We start from the raw sequence: 18,834 nt of genomic DNA on the forward strand, positions 1-18,834 counted from the left end.
AGTAGAGACAAGGTCTCCCTCTTGCTCAGGCTGGTCTCAAACTTGTGAGCTCAAACAAGCGATCCACCCACCTCGGCCTCCCAGAGTACTGGGATTACAGGCATGAGCCACTGCACCCAGCCCAGCCTGGCCTCAGAACTTTTAAAGGTAGACAAAGCAACCTTTTATTTATAGATATGAAAACTGTGGTTAAATAATGTATGCAAAGACAGTAACAGTAAAAGGGTCATATTTGAGCATTTTGTGTGTACAAGACCACTATCTAGAAATTCTGATTTTCTCATCAAGTTTTAAAGTGCTTTTTTCTTTCTTTGAAAAGAAACTAAGGATAGAAGGATGCAGCAGATTGCTAGACATCAAGTGGTGGGTGGGTGTTATATCAGCCAGCTGTGGCCAGTACTGCTGTGTAACCAACCACTGCACAATCACGGCAGCAAAAGCACTTATCTAGCCCATTGGGTCTGCAGATCCCTTGTGGTAGCTACACTCTGCAAGAACACAGGCCAATCCAGGCTAGATATTCTCATGGCTAAAATAGAAACAGGAGGGACAAGTACTTTTGAAGCCCTTGCTATTATCACATTAACCATTCTTCTAGTGGCCATACCAACCAAATAGCCAAACCCAAAGTCAGGGTATGGGAAACACACTCTGCCTTAGTGAACACAGTCCCCTAACACAGGGAGGCATGCTAAACTGGAGCCTGTGATGCAGCCCACCACGGAGGACACCTGGGGTTTACACCAGAGGCCTCAGCAGGCAGAGCCTATAGATGCTCCACTGACTTTCTGCCTGTCTTTTAGTATCTTAAAATCCAATTTTTAAATAGTTTTTCTTTGGTTTATTCTGTGTTTTATAATCTAAGCTTTTCTTTTATATGACTGTAGCTATTTAGAGGAAACTAGTAAATTTATTCACTGATGTCTCTCCACCCTTGGTTATTTCAGGCAAGATTCTGGGTACAGGTGATGAGGGATTTGCGAAATGGTGTAAAACTGAAGAAGGTCCAAGAGCGGCAGTATAACCCTCTGCCCATTGAGTATCAGCTGACCCCTTACGAGATGCTGATGGACGACATTCGGTGCAAACGGTACACTTTGCGAAAAGTGATGGTAAGTAACAAAGAAGACCATTCGTGGATTCAGTTATTCTTCTATAATCAGATTTATTGAAAGTAGTCTTTCAACAGTGGTCTTTCAGTTTTCAAAATGATTTCTTATAAAAGTAATACTTCATCATTGTAGAAAATTAGGAACTATAGTAAGCTGAAAGAAGGTAAGTTGTAAGAATGTAACCCCACACCCTAGAGAAGGGTTTTATTAATGTGTTGATATGTCCCCTTTAGTCTTCTTTCTCCATGTTCTACTAGGACAAAATGGGCCAATAGTGAACACTTTGTTTTGTAATTATTTTTGCTTAATATTTTGTATTATTTCCATGTCATTATATATTTAACATCATCATTTCTTAATGGCTGCATCTATTCTAGTTTATGGTTATACCAGAGCTTATTAAACTCATCACCTTATATTCAGTTATTAGTAGCCTATTTTGTTTATCTTCGTATATAAATCTTTTTGAATAGCATAATGAAATCCTTGAGTTAAGTTCCCAGAAGTGAAACATCTAGTTCATTAGCAAATCCTAACAGCTCTGCCGTTAAAATATATTCCAAATCTGAGCACATCTCAACACTTCCACTTCAGATATCTTCTATTCCAAGGTGCTACCACCTCTCATTAAAGACTTCTGAAAACAGCTAGACCATGCTTCTTAAGTAAAAGCTGTGATCATCTCATGCCCTCGTCATGGCCTTCCGCTGGTGCTTCATCACTCTGAGTAAACTCTGTGCTCTTACTGTGGCCTGAACAGCACATTCTCACCCTCATCTCCTGTGGCCTTTCCCAGCCGATTTCCTGTTTGCCACGTCTTGCAAGTGCCGTTTGTGTTCCTGCATAGGGACACGGGCCTCTGCTACTTCCTTTCCCCGGGACTCTCTTCTCTCCCGTACTTGCATAATTTGCCTCTTCGCTTTTCAGGTCTCAATGCCTAAGTTTTTCCCTCATTAGAAAAATTTTCTCTTCCTCTCTCTCCCATGTGCCTCTTTAGCTGCCATAGCTGCCATTGCGTGACGTGTGTCTTGCTTACGAAGACAGGGACTTAGTTTTTCCCTGTTGATCTCCTGTGACTAAGACACGTGCCTCACATGCAGCCAAGTTCCAAATACTGTGCTCAGTAAGTGGTTGTGTGAGGAATCAATCCTGTCTATGCTTTTTTTTTTCTTTTTGAGACAGAGTCGCACTATGTCGTCCTCAGTAGAGTGCGGTAGCATCACAGCTCACAGCAACCTCAGACTCTTGGGCTTCAGTGATTCTCTAGCCTCAGCCTCCCAAGTAGCTGGGACTACAGGTGCCCACCACAATGCCCGGCTATATTTTTGTTGCAGTTGTCATTTAGCGGACCCAGGGCAGGTTCGAACCCGCCACCCTTGGTGTATATGGCTAGCACCATAATCACTGTGCTACAGGCACCAAGCCATATGTTTTCTGTTTTAAATCAAATGAGTTTTTATCAAAAAAAAAAATAGGGGGTGGCGCCCATAGCTCAGTGGGTAGGGCGCTGGCCACATACACCTTGGCTGGCCGGTTCAAGCCCTGCTCGAGCCTGCTAAACAGCAATGACAACTGCCACAAAAAAATAGCTTGGCATTGTGGCGGGCGCCTGAAGTCTCAGCTACTTTGGAGGCTGAGGCAGGAGAATCTCTTGGGCCAAAAGTTTGAGGTTGCTATGAGCTGTGACATCACAATATCCTACTGAGGGTGACAAAGTGAGACTGTCTCAAAAAAAAAAAAAAACTCTGGTTAAAAAAAATAGGTGATAGTATTTTTAGCATAAGAAAATTGTGATTTAGGAATAAAATCATAGTTTAGAAAAATGACTATATTTGAGATCTTTAAAGATTCTTCATACTTCTTTTCAAAGAGGCTGTATTAGTTTGCATTCTCCACATCCAAGCCACCAATCTGCAGCTTTGAGACTTTGTGATGTGGGCCATTCTCACTGGGGGTTAGGTGATATCTCAGGGTGGTTTTGATTTACGTTTCTCTGATGATTAGGGATGATGAGCATTTTTTCATGTGTTTGTTAGCCATTTGTCTGTCTCCGTTAGAGAAGATTCTGTCTCAGAGTCTGAGACAGCCTTCTCTTGCCCAGTGATCTATTGGATTGTTAGCTTTTTGTTGTTGTTCATTAATTTGAGTTGTCTATAGATCCTAGTCATCAAACCTCTGTCCGATTTGTAATATGCAAATCTTTTCCCATTCTGAAGGTTGTCTCTTTGCTTTGGTTATTGTCTCCTTAGATGTAAAGAAGCTTTTCAGTTTAATCAAGTCTCTTTTATTTATTTTTGTTGTTGCAATTGCCATAGAAGTCGTCTTTATAAACTCTTTCCCCAGTCTGGTATCTTCAAGTATTTTCCCCATACATTCTTTGAAGATTTTTATTATTTTATGCCTTAGATTTAAATCTTTTATCTATCTTGAATCAATTTTTGTGAGTGGTGAAAGGGGCGGATCTAATTTCAGTCTTTTACATATGGATATCCAGACCTTCCAGGACCATTTATTGAATAGGGATTCAGTGTGTGTTCTTGTTTGGTTTATCAAATATCAGGTGGCTGTAAGATGTTAGTTTCATCTCATGATTTTCTATTCAGTTCCAAATGTCTGTGTCTCTATTTGTTTGTGCCAATATCATGCTATTTGATCACTATGGACTTGTAATGTAGCCTAAAGTCTTTTAGGGTGATGCGCCAGCTTTGTTTATGTTTGGTTTTTTGTTTGTTTGTTTTTGAGACAGAGTTTCAAACTATATTGCCCTCGGTAGAATGCCGTTGCATCAGAGCTCACAGCAACCTCAAACTTTTGGGCTTAAGTGATACTCTTGTCATAGGTGCCTGCCACGGCACCCGGCTACTTTTGTTGTTTTTGTTGTAGTTGTTGTTTAGCAGGCCAGGACTGGGTTCCAGCCCGCCAGCCCCAGTGTATGTGGCTGGCACCCTGATCACTGAGCTATGGCACTGAGCCTCCATGGTTTTCTTTCTATTACGAAGAATTGCTTTGGCTATACAGGGTTCTTTCTGGTTCCATGTAAAATAAAGAATTGTTTTTTCCAAATCTTGAAAGTGTGACATTGGTGTTTTAATGGGGGATTGCATTGAATCTGTAGATAGCTTTGGGATCCTATCCATATTTTTGAGAAAAATTAATCACAGTTATTTTATGTAAGAGATTCTTATGAAATGATTTAAGTATTTGAACTTGTTAATTTTAATAAGCTATAATACTTCAGCTAAATATTGTATTTATTTATTTTTCAGTAGATATGATTTACTTTATAAATGAGGAAAATGAAATTTAGAGAATTAATTTAATTCTAAATTAAATTAAGTAGTAACTTCCCAAGTTCATACAACTAGTTAGAAGGGAAAGCTGAATATCAATCTCATTCTGCCTGATCCCAGGTATTGCTCACTTGCCTCAGCATATATTATTCTTAGTGAAGCATCACAGGAATGGAGAAGCATGAATCCTATGTATTCAACTTTGATATGAGGTCAATTAATGGCAATTAATGATGGTGGAGCATGGGGGAAGGGGAGAGCAGACAGAGAAGGAGGGAGGGGGTAAGGGAAAGGAATAAAATTACTCATTTTAAAGTGTACAGCTTTAATTCATTGGCATTTAGTATTTTCACAAGGTTGTACATCCTCCACCTGTCCGATTCCAAACTAATCTCATTGTCTCTAGAGGAAACATTCTACCCTCCACCAGCCTGCTATCATTTTTTTTTGTAGTCCTAAATTCAAAAGGAATTCATCATATACATTGAAAAGTTTCCCCACTCCCAGCCACCCAAGATTCTTTCCTACCTAGAGACAGCCAAAGTTAAGTCAGCTTTTGTACAGCTTTCCAGGGATATTTTATAAATATGTTTGTATATGTTTGTGTGTATAACTTCCTATCTCTGCAAATATGTGTACAGTGTTGACCATATTTTGTAGACTGTTCTGTATCTTTGTCACTTCATGTATCTTGGTGGTTATGTTACTAGTATAGAAAAGGCTTTTTCGGTGCTTTTATAGCTTATTACATTCCATTCTAGATCAATTAATGACTCCAAAGCATTCTATTGGGTAAACAAATCATAATTTATTTACTTGTTTGTTGTTGAGATTTACCATTTTTAGTATTATATAGAAACTGTATTAATTTCCTTACGATTAATTCTAGCCTCATAATTACTAGATTCGTGAATAAATATGCTGTCCAACCCTTTAATAAATACTATCAAATTGTCTTAAACGCTTGCAAATCACTTTATGGCTTGAAAATTAGATATATACTATTTGAAGGAAGTTCAAATACTAAAATTATAGCTTCACATATTTCTGAAGAAGACTAGTTTACTTTTATTTGTTTATTTATTTTGAGTCTCACTTTGTTGCCCCCAGTAGAGTGCTATGGCATCATAGCTCACAGCAACCTCAAACTTTTGGGCTCAAGCAATTGATTCTCTTGTCTCACCCTCCCGAGTAGCTGGGACTACAAGTGCCTACCACAACACTCGGCTATTTTTAGAGATAGAGTCTTGCTCTGGTTCAGGATGGTCTCAAACTTGAGCTTAGGTGAGCTCAAGTGATCCACCCACCTCAGCCTCCCAGAGTGCTGGGATTACAGGTGTGAGCCACCTCGCCGGCCCTACTTTTATTATTTTATTTATTTATTTTTTGAGACAGAGTCTTTCTGTCACTCTAGGTAGAGTGCCTTGGTGTCATAGCTCACATAGCAACCTCACATTTGACAGAGTTTTTCTGTCACTCTGGGTAGAGTGCCATGGTATCATAGCTCACAAAGCAACCTCAAGCTAACCTCTTGCCTCAGCCTCTCTAGTAGCTGGGAGCCACAATACCCAACTAATTTTCCTATTTTTAGTAGAGACAGGGTCTCACTCTTGCTCAGGCTGGTCTGGAACTCCTGAGCTCAAATAATCCACCCACCTGGGCCTCCCAGAGCATGAGCCACTGTGCCCAGCCTTATTTTACTTTCTTTTTTTTTTTTAAGTGTGTGTGTTAGAGGCCCCGGGAATATATGGCAGGTCACATGTTTTATGCAAGTCTATTAATGGCAACAAAAACAGTTTTCTTAACTACATGACTTTATTATTATCATGGATACCAAAATAGGCAGGTTTGGGTAACAACTAGGAAAAGCCTTCAGGGAGTGGTTGTAGGGAATTGGTGATATTCAGCATCTTGATCTGGGTGGTAGGTAGTTCAATAGAATATGTTCATTTATAACTGAAGATTATGCACTTTATATCACTTAAAGTGAACAACTTTACTCGCCTAAAAGTTGATTCCTCCTCTCCAAAAAAATAGAAACTTCCTTATATTTTTTCCTATATATTTCAAATAGAAGGGAAGAATTCTTGCCATTTAGCACAGAAGCATTGAATCTTCAAGTAACCCTTTTCATAAATAAAATAGCATCCTTCTATAAATATCATGAAATCTTGCTATGTAACAAGGACTTTGTAAACCAGTTCAGCTTTCTGCCAGTGACACCATCATCAAGAAGATGAAGCTGCATGGTTTAAAGTGAACCTTGGTTGGATGCTCCCTCCCTCTCTCACAGGCAGTAGCTCCATGTGTGTCTGACTCTGGCACCTGCAGCAGGTATGGTGTGTAGTAGGCAGAGTTCTTGAGAGACTCATGCAGAACCAAAAATTTATGGGTAATTTTGTATAAATTTATACAGATGTTGAGTCTAAAAAGTGAGACAATCAGTGGACTCTGAAATAAAATAATAGAGGGAAAATAGGATTTTTATTTGGGTCTGTAAGAAACTCAGAGCACAAGAAAACACTGCTGAGCAGCCTAGTGGTAAAGTGGACCCCAAAGGGGCAGAGAGTGTGGATTCAGAGTATTGTTTCCTTTTTAATACTATAACTACAAAAACATGGAAAAGAGAAGCTAAATATTAGATAACAGATGAATAGATCACCTGAGAGTAAAGAAACCTCAACCAGTGATGGGGAAGAGGTGAAAATATTGAGTGCCTCCTCAGTGCATGTAAACTATATAAATAACTCACTAGAATTAACAAGAAAGGACTTGAGGGTTCCATCTGGTAGACAGACGAGGGCTAGGTTTCATTTATTGGAACCATTGCAGAGGTTGAAAACCTCAGATAAAATGCAATGCACATATCTAAAGGGAACATTTGCTGAGTTTTAACAAATGTGTATATATCTTTGTAATCCAAACCTTTGTTAAGACGTAGCACATCACTGTCGCCCCAGAAAGTCCTTCTGTGTGCTTTCTCAATTCTTGCCCTTGTGCTCTTAGAGGCAACACTGTTCTGATTTTTTTTTTACACCATAGGTTAGTCTCAAATTTATTTTCTCAAATTTCATATAAAGGTATTCATACAGCAGGTGCTCTTTTACACAAGATTTATTTCACATTTCATAAATGCTTTTTACATTTATCTATTTATATGTAACAGTAATTTGTTGCTTTTTATTGGTAAGCAATCCGTTCTCCTGTTGTTGGATAGATACTTGAGCTGTTTCTAGTTTTTTATAATTATTAATAAATGCCCAGATATGGGTGAAGATCCATGAGCATCATGAATATCAGGAAAACCTGACTCCCCAGACAAAAGAAATAAGGAACCATGGGCAATCCCAGAGTGACAGAGCTATGTGACCTTTCAGAGAATTCAAATTCAAATTTTGAGGAAGCTCAGTGAGCTTTAAGACAACACAGAGAAGGAATTCAAATTTCCTTCATCAGAGAACTTTAACAGAGAGATTGAAATAATAACCCCCCAAAAGGAGAAATTCTGGCACTGAAAAATTCATTTGATAAACTGAAAAATGCATAAGAGTCTCAAAATACCAATGAAGGAGACGAAAGAATTCGTGATCTTGAAGGCAGGCAATGTGAAAATTCACAGAAGAGAACGAGGAAGAGTGAAAAAGAATGAAGCATGCCTACAAGATCTAGACAGTTGCTTCAGAAGGGCCAGTTTAAGAGAGGTTTGCCTCGAGGAGGTATAGAGAGAAACTGGAGTAGAAAGTTTATTCAAACCTAGATAAACATACCAATACTTATATTTATCAGATACAAAAAGGTCATAAAACACCAAGCTGATTTAAGCCAAATAAGACCTACCTCAGAACATCCTTGGAGCATCAAGAGAAAACACATGCTGTGTAAAGACCTCTTGTCTAGGGCAGTGCCTGTGGCTCAAAGAAGTAAGGCACCGGCCCCATATGCTGGAGGTGGTAGGTTCAAACCCAGCCCTGGCCAAAACCTGCAAAAAAAAAAAAAAAAACCACACAAAAAACAGACCTCTTGTATGTTTGGCAGCGACTTCCTAGTGGAAACCTTACAGGCCAGGAAAGAGTGGCAAGACATCTATAAAGTGCTAAAGAAAAAAACGAATGTAATTATAATTGTAAATATTAAATCCTACAAAAATATCCTTCAAACTTACTGAAGAAATATTTCCCTGGACATACAAAAGCTGAAGGATTTCATCAACACCAGACCTGTCCTACAAGAAATGCAAAAGGGAGTTTTTCAGTCTGAAAGAAAAGGACATCAACAAACAAAAGAAATCATTTAAAGGGAAAACACTTACAATAATAAATAATACAGAGAAAATAATCAATACAGAAAAAAATACAGATTAGTGGAAAGAATAAAAAACAAACTTGTCAAATATAATAACACAACTTTTTGAGAGATAGATAATACAAAAAGGTAAAAATAGAATAAAAGGTAAAAAGTAGAGGGCATGGAGTTAAAAGTATAGTTATTTTGGCTTTCTCTTGATTTTTTTTTGTAGTCAAGTTATCAATTCAAAATAATTGGTTATAAGTGTAGTGGTGAGGGGGTTACAAGTGGGGGTAGTTAATGTGTGTGAAAATATAGTTGAGTAAAGTGAACAAGATCTGGTATTTGATAACACACAGGGTGATTATAGTCAGTAATAAGTTACTGTGTACTTTAAAAGAGTGGGATTGGAATGTTCCTGACACAAATGGTAATGCTTGAGATGTTGTGTATAATGATAATTATTATACATTGTATGCCTTATTGAAACACTACATGTACCTCATAAATATATATAATTAATAATGGTGTACTAATTACTATGTACCCATAGCAATTTAAATTTAAAAAATCTGTTATAGGCTCAGCACCCATAGCACAGTGGTTACAGTGACAGCCACATACACCGAGACTGGTGGGTTTGAACCTGGCCCAGGTCAGCTAAACAACAATGACAACTGCAACAGACAAACAAACAAACAAACAAAAAAGCCAGGCGTTGTGACAGGCACCTGTAGTCCCAGCTACATGGGAGGCTGAGGCAAGAGAATCGCGTAAGCCCAGGAGTTTGAGGATGCTGTGAGCTGTGACGCTATGGCACTCTCCTGCGGGTGACATAGTGAGACTCTGCCTCAAAAAAAAAAAAAAAAAAAAAATTTGTTACAAACTTTCTTACACAAATCTTTTTGTGACTATATATTTTTATTTCTCTTATATAAAGTATAAATAATGTAATTTATTTCTCTTGCATAATACCTAGAGAGGACAAATTGCTGAGAAACAGGATAGCTGTATGTTTGGTATTATAAAGAATCTGCGAGATCTTTTCCCAGTTCACATTCCTGTCAACATGTGTGAGAACTCCAGTTGCTCCATGACTCTGTGAGCTTTCAGTTTTATCATTCATGTGGATCTGTAATGCTGTCTTTTCATTGTTTTAATTTTTATTTGCTTGATATCTGATGATGTTGAGTACCCTTTTAGTATCAAAATAATAGATATCTAGGTATAAACCTAGTGAAAGATACGGATCCCTCTACTTAGAAACTACAAATTGTTAGAAAAATTAAGAAAGAAATAAATGGAGGGATCTTCTATGTTCATAGACTAAAAGACTCAATACTGTGAACTTGCCAATTCTCAAATCTATTGATAAATTTAATGCAAGCTAGGTAAATTACCTCTCAGACATGTGTATGTAAACTGACAGGCTGATCCTAAAATATATACGGACATGTGGAGGACAAAAATAGATGAGACAATATAAAGAAAAACAGAGTTGAAAGATTTCATCATCAGTTTATGCAGACTTATGTAGCTAGTCTACTTACTATGATGAAATATTGGTCCAAGGACTGTCAAATAGACAACAGAACAGCATGAAGGATTCAGAAGCAGACCACGTTCACTCGGTTAGTGGCAGAGGTGACACTGTAATGCAGTGGAAAAAGGATGGTCTTCTAAATAAATGGCTTATGGTTTATTATTTGGTAGAACCTCCATAGTTAACCACCTCCTTAGGTTAACCTGATTTTCATAAGCTGGACATGTACCACATGTACTCAGTGGATATTTCTTATGTTGACCAGTATGTTACAGTCACTTGAGTGGTCAGCTATTCCTTATGGTCAGTATTTCCTTATGGGGAAAAATTCATACTGACTCATACCATACACATAAGGACAAAGTCAGTTTTAGCAAGTTTAGATCTAAATGTGAATATAAAACAATAGAGTTTCTAAAAGGTAACATGGAATATTATAATGAACTTGAGGTAGGCAAGGATTTCTTAAAATAGGACAGGCATACCTACATGCCCCAAAAGACATGTATAAGGATATACCTGTTAGCATTATTCACAACAGCCATAAGGTGGGTCTAAGCCAAATGTCCATCAATAATGAAATAAGTAAATAGATGATGAATAAATAAATGGAATATTAACATGGAATTAACTCATACATCCAACAGTATAATTCATCTCACAGACACAGTGGTGAATGGAAGGTAAACACAGAAAATGTATTCATTCATGTGAGGTTTTTATTTTTATTTATTTTTATTTTTTGAGACAAGAGTCTCACTCTGTCACCCTGGGTGGAGTGCCATGACATCATCACAGCTCAGCAGCCCCCAACTCTTGAGCTCAAGTGATCCTCTTGCCTCAGTTTTTCTACTTTGGTAGACACAGGGTCTCACTCTTGAGCTCAACAGTCTGCCCGCCTTGGCCTCCCAGAGTGCTAGGAATACAGGCATGAGCCACCATGCCTGGCCTAAATTGTTAAATTCATTATAATTTACAAATTTTTAAAATTCAGATAAAGCATATTGAAAAAAATCTTAATTATGCAATCTGCTTATCACTGTGAAACAAATTATTTAATATGTATCTTAATATGTGTTTGCAGATATTTTAATAAGATTTACTTTATCTGACTTCAAATTCAGCTGCCTAAAAAAGTTTACTTCAGAAACAAGATTGAGTTCAGATAGCTGTTTTAAAATGTTCTAAGGGGATCCTTTTGTATATTAGAAGATTTTGGTTTATTGTGGCTCAAAGCTAAGAACAGATTTCTATGACTGATCTGATTGACTTACAGGCCTACTGTTTGTATTCATCCAAGAATCATTTCTCAAATCATTTCAGAGAGCTTGTTTCAGGAAGTATTCTGTATTTATATGAAAATAATTTCACTGACCCAGCAGTGGAATGATTTTCACTTTTCCTTATACAGGTTGAGCATTCCAAATCTGAAGATCAGAAATGCTCCAAAATCTAAAAGTTTTTGAGCATCAACATGACACTTAAAGGAAATGTTCTTTGGAGCTGAAATTTCAGATTTCAGATTTTGATATCTGCATGATGTAAATATTCTAAATTCCAAAAGTGCCTAGAATCCAGAACACCTCGAGTCCTGAACATTCCGGATGAGGGACAGTCGGCCTATACTGACTGACCAGAAGACTGTCCTGCTGCATCTCTTGTGAGCACTGACCAGTGTTTGTTGTTGAGACCCAGGATTTGCCTTCTGACTTCTGAGAAAGCTAAAGTTAATGCACTTGTTTTCAAATGGAATTTATAATCTTGGCTTCATATAATTCATTTCTCTCAATCCTGATATTATTGATGGAAAGAACATTAAAGTAAAAAGTATATGAAAATTATCTAGAAAGATACACATTATTCTATTCAGGAATGGAATAGTAGGTAATGGAAAAGTCTGACTGAATTGTTTTATACAGTAAGGATGTTTTTTAAGATGTTATATAACATGATGGCTTGGTGACAGGAGCTCAGTGGTTAGGGTGCTGGCCACATACAGCAGGGCTGGCAGGTTTGAACCCGACCGGGGCCTGCTGAACAACAACGACAACAACAACAACAACAATAGACGCCATTGTGGTGGACAACTGTAGTCCCAGCTACTTGGGAGGCTGAGGCAAGAGTTTGAGGTTGCTGTGAGCACTCTACAGAAAGCAACATAGTGAAACTCTATCTCAAAAAAAAAAAAAAAGATGTTATATAACGTGAAATCCACAGGTTGGGAGTGGTGTGTACAGGTCTAGGTCAACTGCAATCTCACACCAAGTACTAACAGCCAGGTGCGTGGCTTGCCTCCAGCAGCCATTGCTTCTAAAGCTTGTTGCAGGGCCATCCTTCCCTCATTCAGAGCTGAGGGGTGGGAGTACAGAGGGCAGGCACTAGAAAGAAGAGGGATGTGGGTGTTGGGTGAGCCCCAGAAAGTTTGCCGTGCACTCTGAACTCAGAGGGGTCACACCTGGGGAGGGCACTGGGCCTAGGAGTGGCAGATGAGGTTCCACTTTGTTCAAACAACACTGGAAAACAAATAGGACAGTGTGGACACAACCATGCCTTTCTGGGTGGTCAGAATGTGAGTTTAGGTTGTTACCTTTGCACTTCTCTGGAGTTTTTGTTAATAGTCCTAAAAAAAAAAATTGTTTTAACGCACTGCTTTATAAAGGGAGAACATTAGAGTACAAGTGAGAAACAGACCAGGACTCTGCGGTGCCTTTTCTTTCCGTCCGTGACACCTATAGACACTTAACGTCCACTATGCACTCCATTTTATTTACAGAATGTGAATCTTACCTCCAGTCCTTCTGTTACCTAGGTTTTTTACAAAAATGAAAATAAGAGTGTAAGGTTTTTGGCTTGGTGCCTGTGGCTCAAGTGGCTAAGGTGCCAGCCACATACACCTAGGGTGGTAGGTTCAAATCCAGCCCAGGCCCACCAAACAACAATGACGGCTGCAACCAAAAAATGGCCAGGTGTTGTGGCGGGCGCCTGTGGTCCCAGCTACTTGGGAGGCTGAGGCAGGAGACTCACTTGAGCCCAGGAGTTGGAGGTTGCTGTGAGCGTGATGCCATGGCACTCTACCCAGGGGGATAGCTTGAGCTCGAGGCCCTGTCTCAAAAAAAAAAAGACTGTAAGGCTTTCTACATTACAAACTTAATAAGCACAAGTATTCCATTTGCATTCATAGTTTTAGAAACTTTTTGTTGGAAGGAATATGTTCCACACAATTTCCCAAAATGGTAGAACTCCAGTAAACTTGGATTTTCTTCAATTCTATATAATTATTTTTGCTGTGAATCACACAGCCATTGATTTGTCACACTTCACTGATTTTGTGACATGTGGCCACTGTACCTAGAAAACCTCAGAACAAGAATCTTATAGTCATATCAATCTTCTACTTCTTGTCTCCTTTTAGGTGAATGGTGATATTCCCCCTCGGTTAAAAAAAAGTGCTCATGAAATCATCCTCGACTTCATCAGATCAAGGCCTCCTTTAAACCCAGTAAGTAGCCTGACATATTCTGGGACATAACATGAATTTCCCTGTGGGTTGTCATCTCAGAACTCAGCTTCTGTAAGTGTTTTAAGTTTTTACACTAAGACTTTATTCTAATGATGAATCCCAACTATAAATTATATTCTTATGTCACAGAAAGATACTTAAAACTATTCAATACAAAGCTGTCTTAGGATGTTTATATTCAAAACAACCTGGGTCATGGTGCAAAATCTGGCCATATCCTTCCTATGTTAATAGCTAAATAAATACTGGACAGTTCCTGATGTGAATTGCCCTTCCAACTTACTTTTTAATGCTATCACCCTTCATAATCAAATTGTCCTGTTGTCACTATTTTATCATTAGTCTGCATTGCTGTACATCCCTTTTCTGTGATTTGTTTTCCTTTGTTAACAGGGTTCTCTCTAGTACGCATGGAGTCAGAATATTCTAAACTGTCTGAATATCGACTGTGTTTCCTCTCTTCTTCACTTCTGTCCCCCAGCCCAATAGCTAGTGCTCACAAAAGCCTCTCAGACCTAGTACAAAAAAGTGACCAGAAAGGGAATGGTATTTCCCAGTTGTGTACAGCTAAAGTGTAATTAGTGATCCCTTTTATAAATCTTTTTAAAAGAAGGGAAAGATTCTTCCTTCTTGTTCTAGGAAATAAGGAAAAATAAAGAAAACATAAGGGAAAGAGGCCACGTAGGAAATGATGTTAGGAAAGGGTGGTCATGAGAAAGAGGAGGAGCGTGGAGTCCTGTGTCCCAGGGCTCAGCCGCTGACCCCACAGCTCAGCAGCCTGGGTCTTTGAGGGGTTAATTGGGTTCCCTCAGTCTTGATTTCCTCAACTATAGCATGAAGATAATAATCTAAGGAAGGTATGGTGAGTTACTAAAAAAATTAATTTTAAGAACAGTCTATCATATAATATGAGATTTAGGTTGTGCTAGCTCCTGATATTACACAAGATCCAATAATTAACTTTTTGTTGTTATTGTTGGGACAGAGTCTCACTTTGATGCCTAGGTAGAGTGCTGTGACATCATAACTCACTTGGGCTCAAGTGATCCTCCTGCCTCAGCCTTCCTAGTAGCTGGGACTATTTAGAGATGGGGTCTCAATCTCACTTTCACTCAGGTATAATTACATTTTTAAAGGACGGCTGTTATGATATCTCTATTTGAGGATTGACTGTAAGACAGAAGTGATAGATGGAGGCAGTGGCTCACAGCTATACTCCTAGCCCTCTGGGAAGCTGAAGTGGGTGAATTGCTTGAGCAAGAGTCCCTGTCTCTACTAAAAAAGAAAAAAAAAACAATGGGAAGACAATCCAGGCATTGTGGCAGGCGCCTATAGTCCCAGCTACTCTAGAGGCTAAGGCAAGAGGATCACTTGAGGATCCTTGAGCCCAGGTATTTGAGGTTACTGTGAGCTATGATGACTTCACAGCACTCTACCGAGGGCAACAGAGTGAGACTCTGTCTCAATTAAAAAAAAAAATTAAGTGATAGAGAAAAAAATAATGGTATTCCTAAAAAAACAGTAATAGTAGTAGGTAAGACATATCTTACATTGCAATTAATTCCTTATCATGGTAGCATATAGGAAATACAATTATAACTTTAATAAAACTGGTTAGAATTAGTTGAACAAGGTTGGCATAGTGGTGCACACCTGTAGTCCTAGCTATTTGGGAGACTAAGGCAGGAGGATCATTTGACCCTGTAAGTTCAAGGCTGCAGTGAGTTATCGTTGCACCTGTGAATAAATAGCCACTATACTCCAACCTGGGCAACATAATGAGACCCTGTCTCTAAAAAAATAAAATAAAATTACTTGAGCATCTGGGACTAAATTGCAGTGAAATCCAATATAGTCTCCGTATCACTTTAGGAATCTTGATACTTAATGATCTAAAAATAGTCTTTTATCAAGCAGTGTTATACTATACTATATGAATGGACTTCAGAAAAAATTACTTAAAGGATAGATCTTCAAGTCTCTAGCCATTGTGCTTTTTTTTTCAAGGCCTCAGCCAGAAAACTGAAACCAACCCCACCACGGCCACGGAGCCTCCATGAAAGAATATTAGAAGAAATTAAAGCAGAAAGAAAACTGCGCCCTGTCTCACCAGAGGAGATTAGACGTAACAAATTATGTGAGTCTGCTGCTTTCTGCACTCTCAGAGTCATCTTCTAGGACAGTGTCTTTAGACAACCAGCCCCATGAAAATAGTGGTGCAAAGGAAAGGTGATCCAATGAGTTTCCATTCCTTGTTGCTTGCTCTCTCTCTCTTTCTCTTACACACACCCCCTTGCACTTATTGAAGTTTACACATGAAATTCCTAAGCTAGGAAATGCTTTTACCCATCTGATACTGAACTGTGTGAGAGCATCATGACATAATGGAAAGAACTCTGCCAGTTTCTAGACTGAGGTTTTAGAGAGAGTCTTTTACCACTAATTATATTCTTCATTGGCAGAAAGCATATGAAAATTTTTCTTACCAGCTGGACACATTGGCTCTTGCCTATAATCTCAGCACTTTGGGAAACCAAGGTGGAAAGATCACTTGAGGCCAGGAGTTTGAGACCAGCCTGAACAAAATATCTTCTCTATAAAAAATAAAAAAAAATTGCTACTTGGGAGGCTGAGGCAACTTAAGCCCAAGAGTTATAGGTTGCTGTGAGCTGTGACGCCATGGCACTCTACTGAGCACGACATGGTGAGACTTTGTCTCAGAAAAAAAAAAAAGAGTAGAAAAATTGACTAAGCACCTGTAGCTCAGTGGGTAAGGCATCAGGCACATACAGCAGGGCTGGCAAGTTTGAACCCAGCCCAGGCCTGCTAAACAAAAGTGATAGCTACAACAAATAAATAGCCAGCACCTGTAGTCTTGGCTACTTGGGAGGATGAGGCAAGAGAATCACTTACGCTTAAGAGTTTGAGGTTGCTGTGAGCTGTGACACCACAGTACTGTACCAAGGGCAACATAGTGAGACTCTGTCTCCAAAAAATAAATAAATAAATAAAAGAATTGGCTGTGTGTGGTGTTGTGCACCTATAGTCCCAGCTATTCTGGACTAAGGTGGGAGGGTCCTTGAGCCCAGGAAATTGACATTGCTGTGAGCTATGATGACACTCCTGTACTGCAGCCCAGGCAACAGAAGACTCAAAAAAAAAAAAAAAATTTCCTCTTACCTTCATTATGGCTTTTCTGTAAGAATTAAATAGGATTGTGGTAAAAATACTTTATAGGTTATAATGCATATATAAAGATAAGGTTTTGCACTTTAGAAACATAAATACACATAGTTTTATTTCATGTTTCTATCTTAATTATGGGATTAAAGTTATGAAATGTCAATTATTTGATATGTAACTTATTCCTAAATGTCCTTTATATTTATTATGTTTAATTTTTACTGTGTACTATAAGCATACATTGATTTATAGCAAGGTCATGTTATGTTTGGAAACATTTTTGTTTTATATGTCTCTCCTCCAATTTGTATGATTGAAGATGTATAAAGAGTTCATAGAAATTTCCTTTCAGAAAACAGATTACAATGTTACTTGAACAGGAAAAGAACCTGTTCTGTGACACTACACTCTGCTAGTTTTCTCCTCAGACCTCATTCTTGCTGTCTCCAAATCATGGTCCTTAAAATGTCTGTACTGGGCCTCTCCTCCCAGAGCAGCCACGCCCTTTCTCCATTAGTTGTCATAGGCTGCCTTCTAGCTCCTAGTGTACGATGCACACCTTTAAAAGTTCAGACCCAGACATCCAGCTGTCTGCTAGGAAAGGGCCTCTTTATATCCTATAAGCAGGACAAACCCAGCATGTCTGCAAGGGAGCTCATATTCTCTCACCCTAAATAATAATGTCCTGTTTCCCTCAGCATGATCTTTGACTCCTGCAGGTGGCCAAGCCCTGCTGACTTTACTTCCTCTGGATATTTTTAGCCTTCAGCCCAGCAGCCACTGTCTGTCCCCCATCCTCAGTCATCTGCCCCTGTCCATGGTGCCTAGCTTCTGTCTGTCCTCCCTGCTTCAGCTCTTCACACGTTGGTCTCCTTTTGGCCAAGCCCTCCTGCTGCAGTGTGAGCCCTGCGATGGCGGGCCCGTGGCTTTCTTGTCTGTCCTTGTATCCCCAGTATAGGATTGGGCAGTGCAAAGTACTGCCTCCGTGCTGAAATCATCAATTGTCCCTCTGGTTACAAAGCCACAGAGTATACACAATTGTATCAATTGCTTCCTCTCTACTTTTTTTGGGATCAAGTTTTAGTCTTTAAATACGATGTTTAAATGCTACGCATGAGCACTTATATGATTATGAACCTAAACACAAACCCTGCAAACCAAGGGTTCTTTTCTGAGAGTCCTTGAATAAGCCTTGAGGGGGTCTGTAAATTTTCTGAAATACATTTTTAAAAATTGCCTATTTCACAAAATGTGTATATGTGTGTTTTTCTGGAGAGGGAATTCATAGCTTTCCTCAGATTCCTAAAAGGTCCATATCTTCAAAAGAGTAAAAAAAAAATATGGAAAAATAAGTAAATGGTACTATGGAAAGATAGTTTAGAACTGTATTTCTAAAATTTGCTACTCTTTACGAAGTAATGGGATTAATAGAAAAGATTTTAACAAAACTATAAAGGTAAAACAAATACATTACAGTGAATAAAGTAAGCTTTATGATTTACATCAGTAGAGAGAAATGAGGCTTAGAGATTGTAAACTTTAATTGAAGTACCAGTAGAATATTCTGTAGAAAGAAAACATAGGCATAGTGTGACTATATGATGTGAAATGGTATTTGACATCTAGTTTCTTAATTTTTCCAGTGGTTTATTGCTGTTAATCATTACATTGATGACTGGGGATATAGAGATGAGTAAGGCAGAGTCCCTGCTCAGAAAATGCTTCCACAGCAGGGACCCTGACACCCCACGTGCGTTCATGTGTACAGATGTAGGTGAATGTTTACAGCAGCCAAGTAGACCGACTCTAAGTCACAGCCACTCAAGGAAGTGAAGAGAATGATTAGCAGCCCTTGTAAGCAACCAAAGGGTCCCTCTTGCACCTAAGTATCATAGTGAACCA

General features: G+C 38.7%; 1 protein-coding gene across 2 annotated transcripts in view; it reads left to right on the top strand.

Annotated features, from left to right (window-relative positions):
- The window catches only part of SPIRE1 (spire type actin nucleation factor 1), a 205,718-nt gene that overhangs the window by 138,242 nt on the left and 48,642 nt on the right, over positions 1–18,834 (top strand). For both annotated transcript variants that reach the window (XM_023519463.1, XM_003800472.3), the window contains exons 5-7: positions 948–1,112; positions 13,642–13,728; positions 15,757–15,886. In XM_023519463.1, coding sequence (XP_023375231.1) covers positions 948–1,112; positions 13,642–13,728; positions 15,757–15,886 — 382 coding nt within the window. The remainder of the gene's footprint in view (positions 1–947; positions 1,113–13,641; positions 13,729–15,756; positions 15,887–18,834) is intronic.

This window comes from Otolemur garnettii, unplaced genomic scaffold (genome assembly GCF_000181295.1).
Source record: "Otolemur garnettii isolate 467f Iridium unplaced genomic scaffold, OtoGar3 scaffold00176, whole genome shotgun sequence".
NCBI classification, from domain to species: domain Eukaryota; kingdom Metazoa; phylum Chordata; class Mammalia; order Primates; family Galagidae; genus Otolemur; species Otolemur garnettii.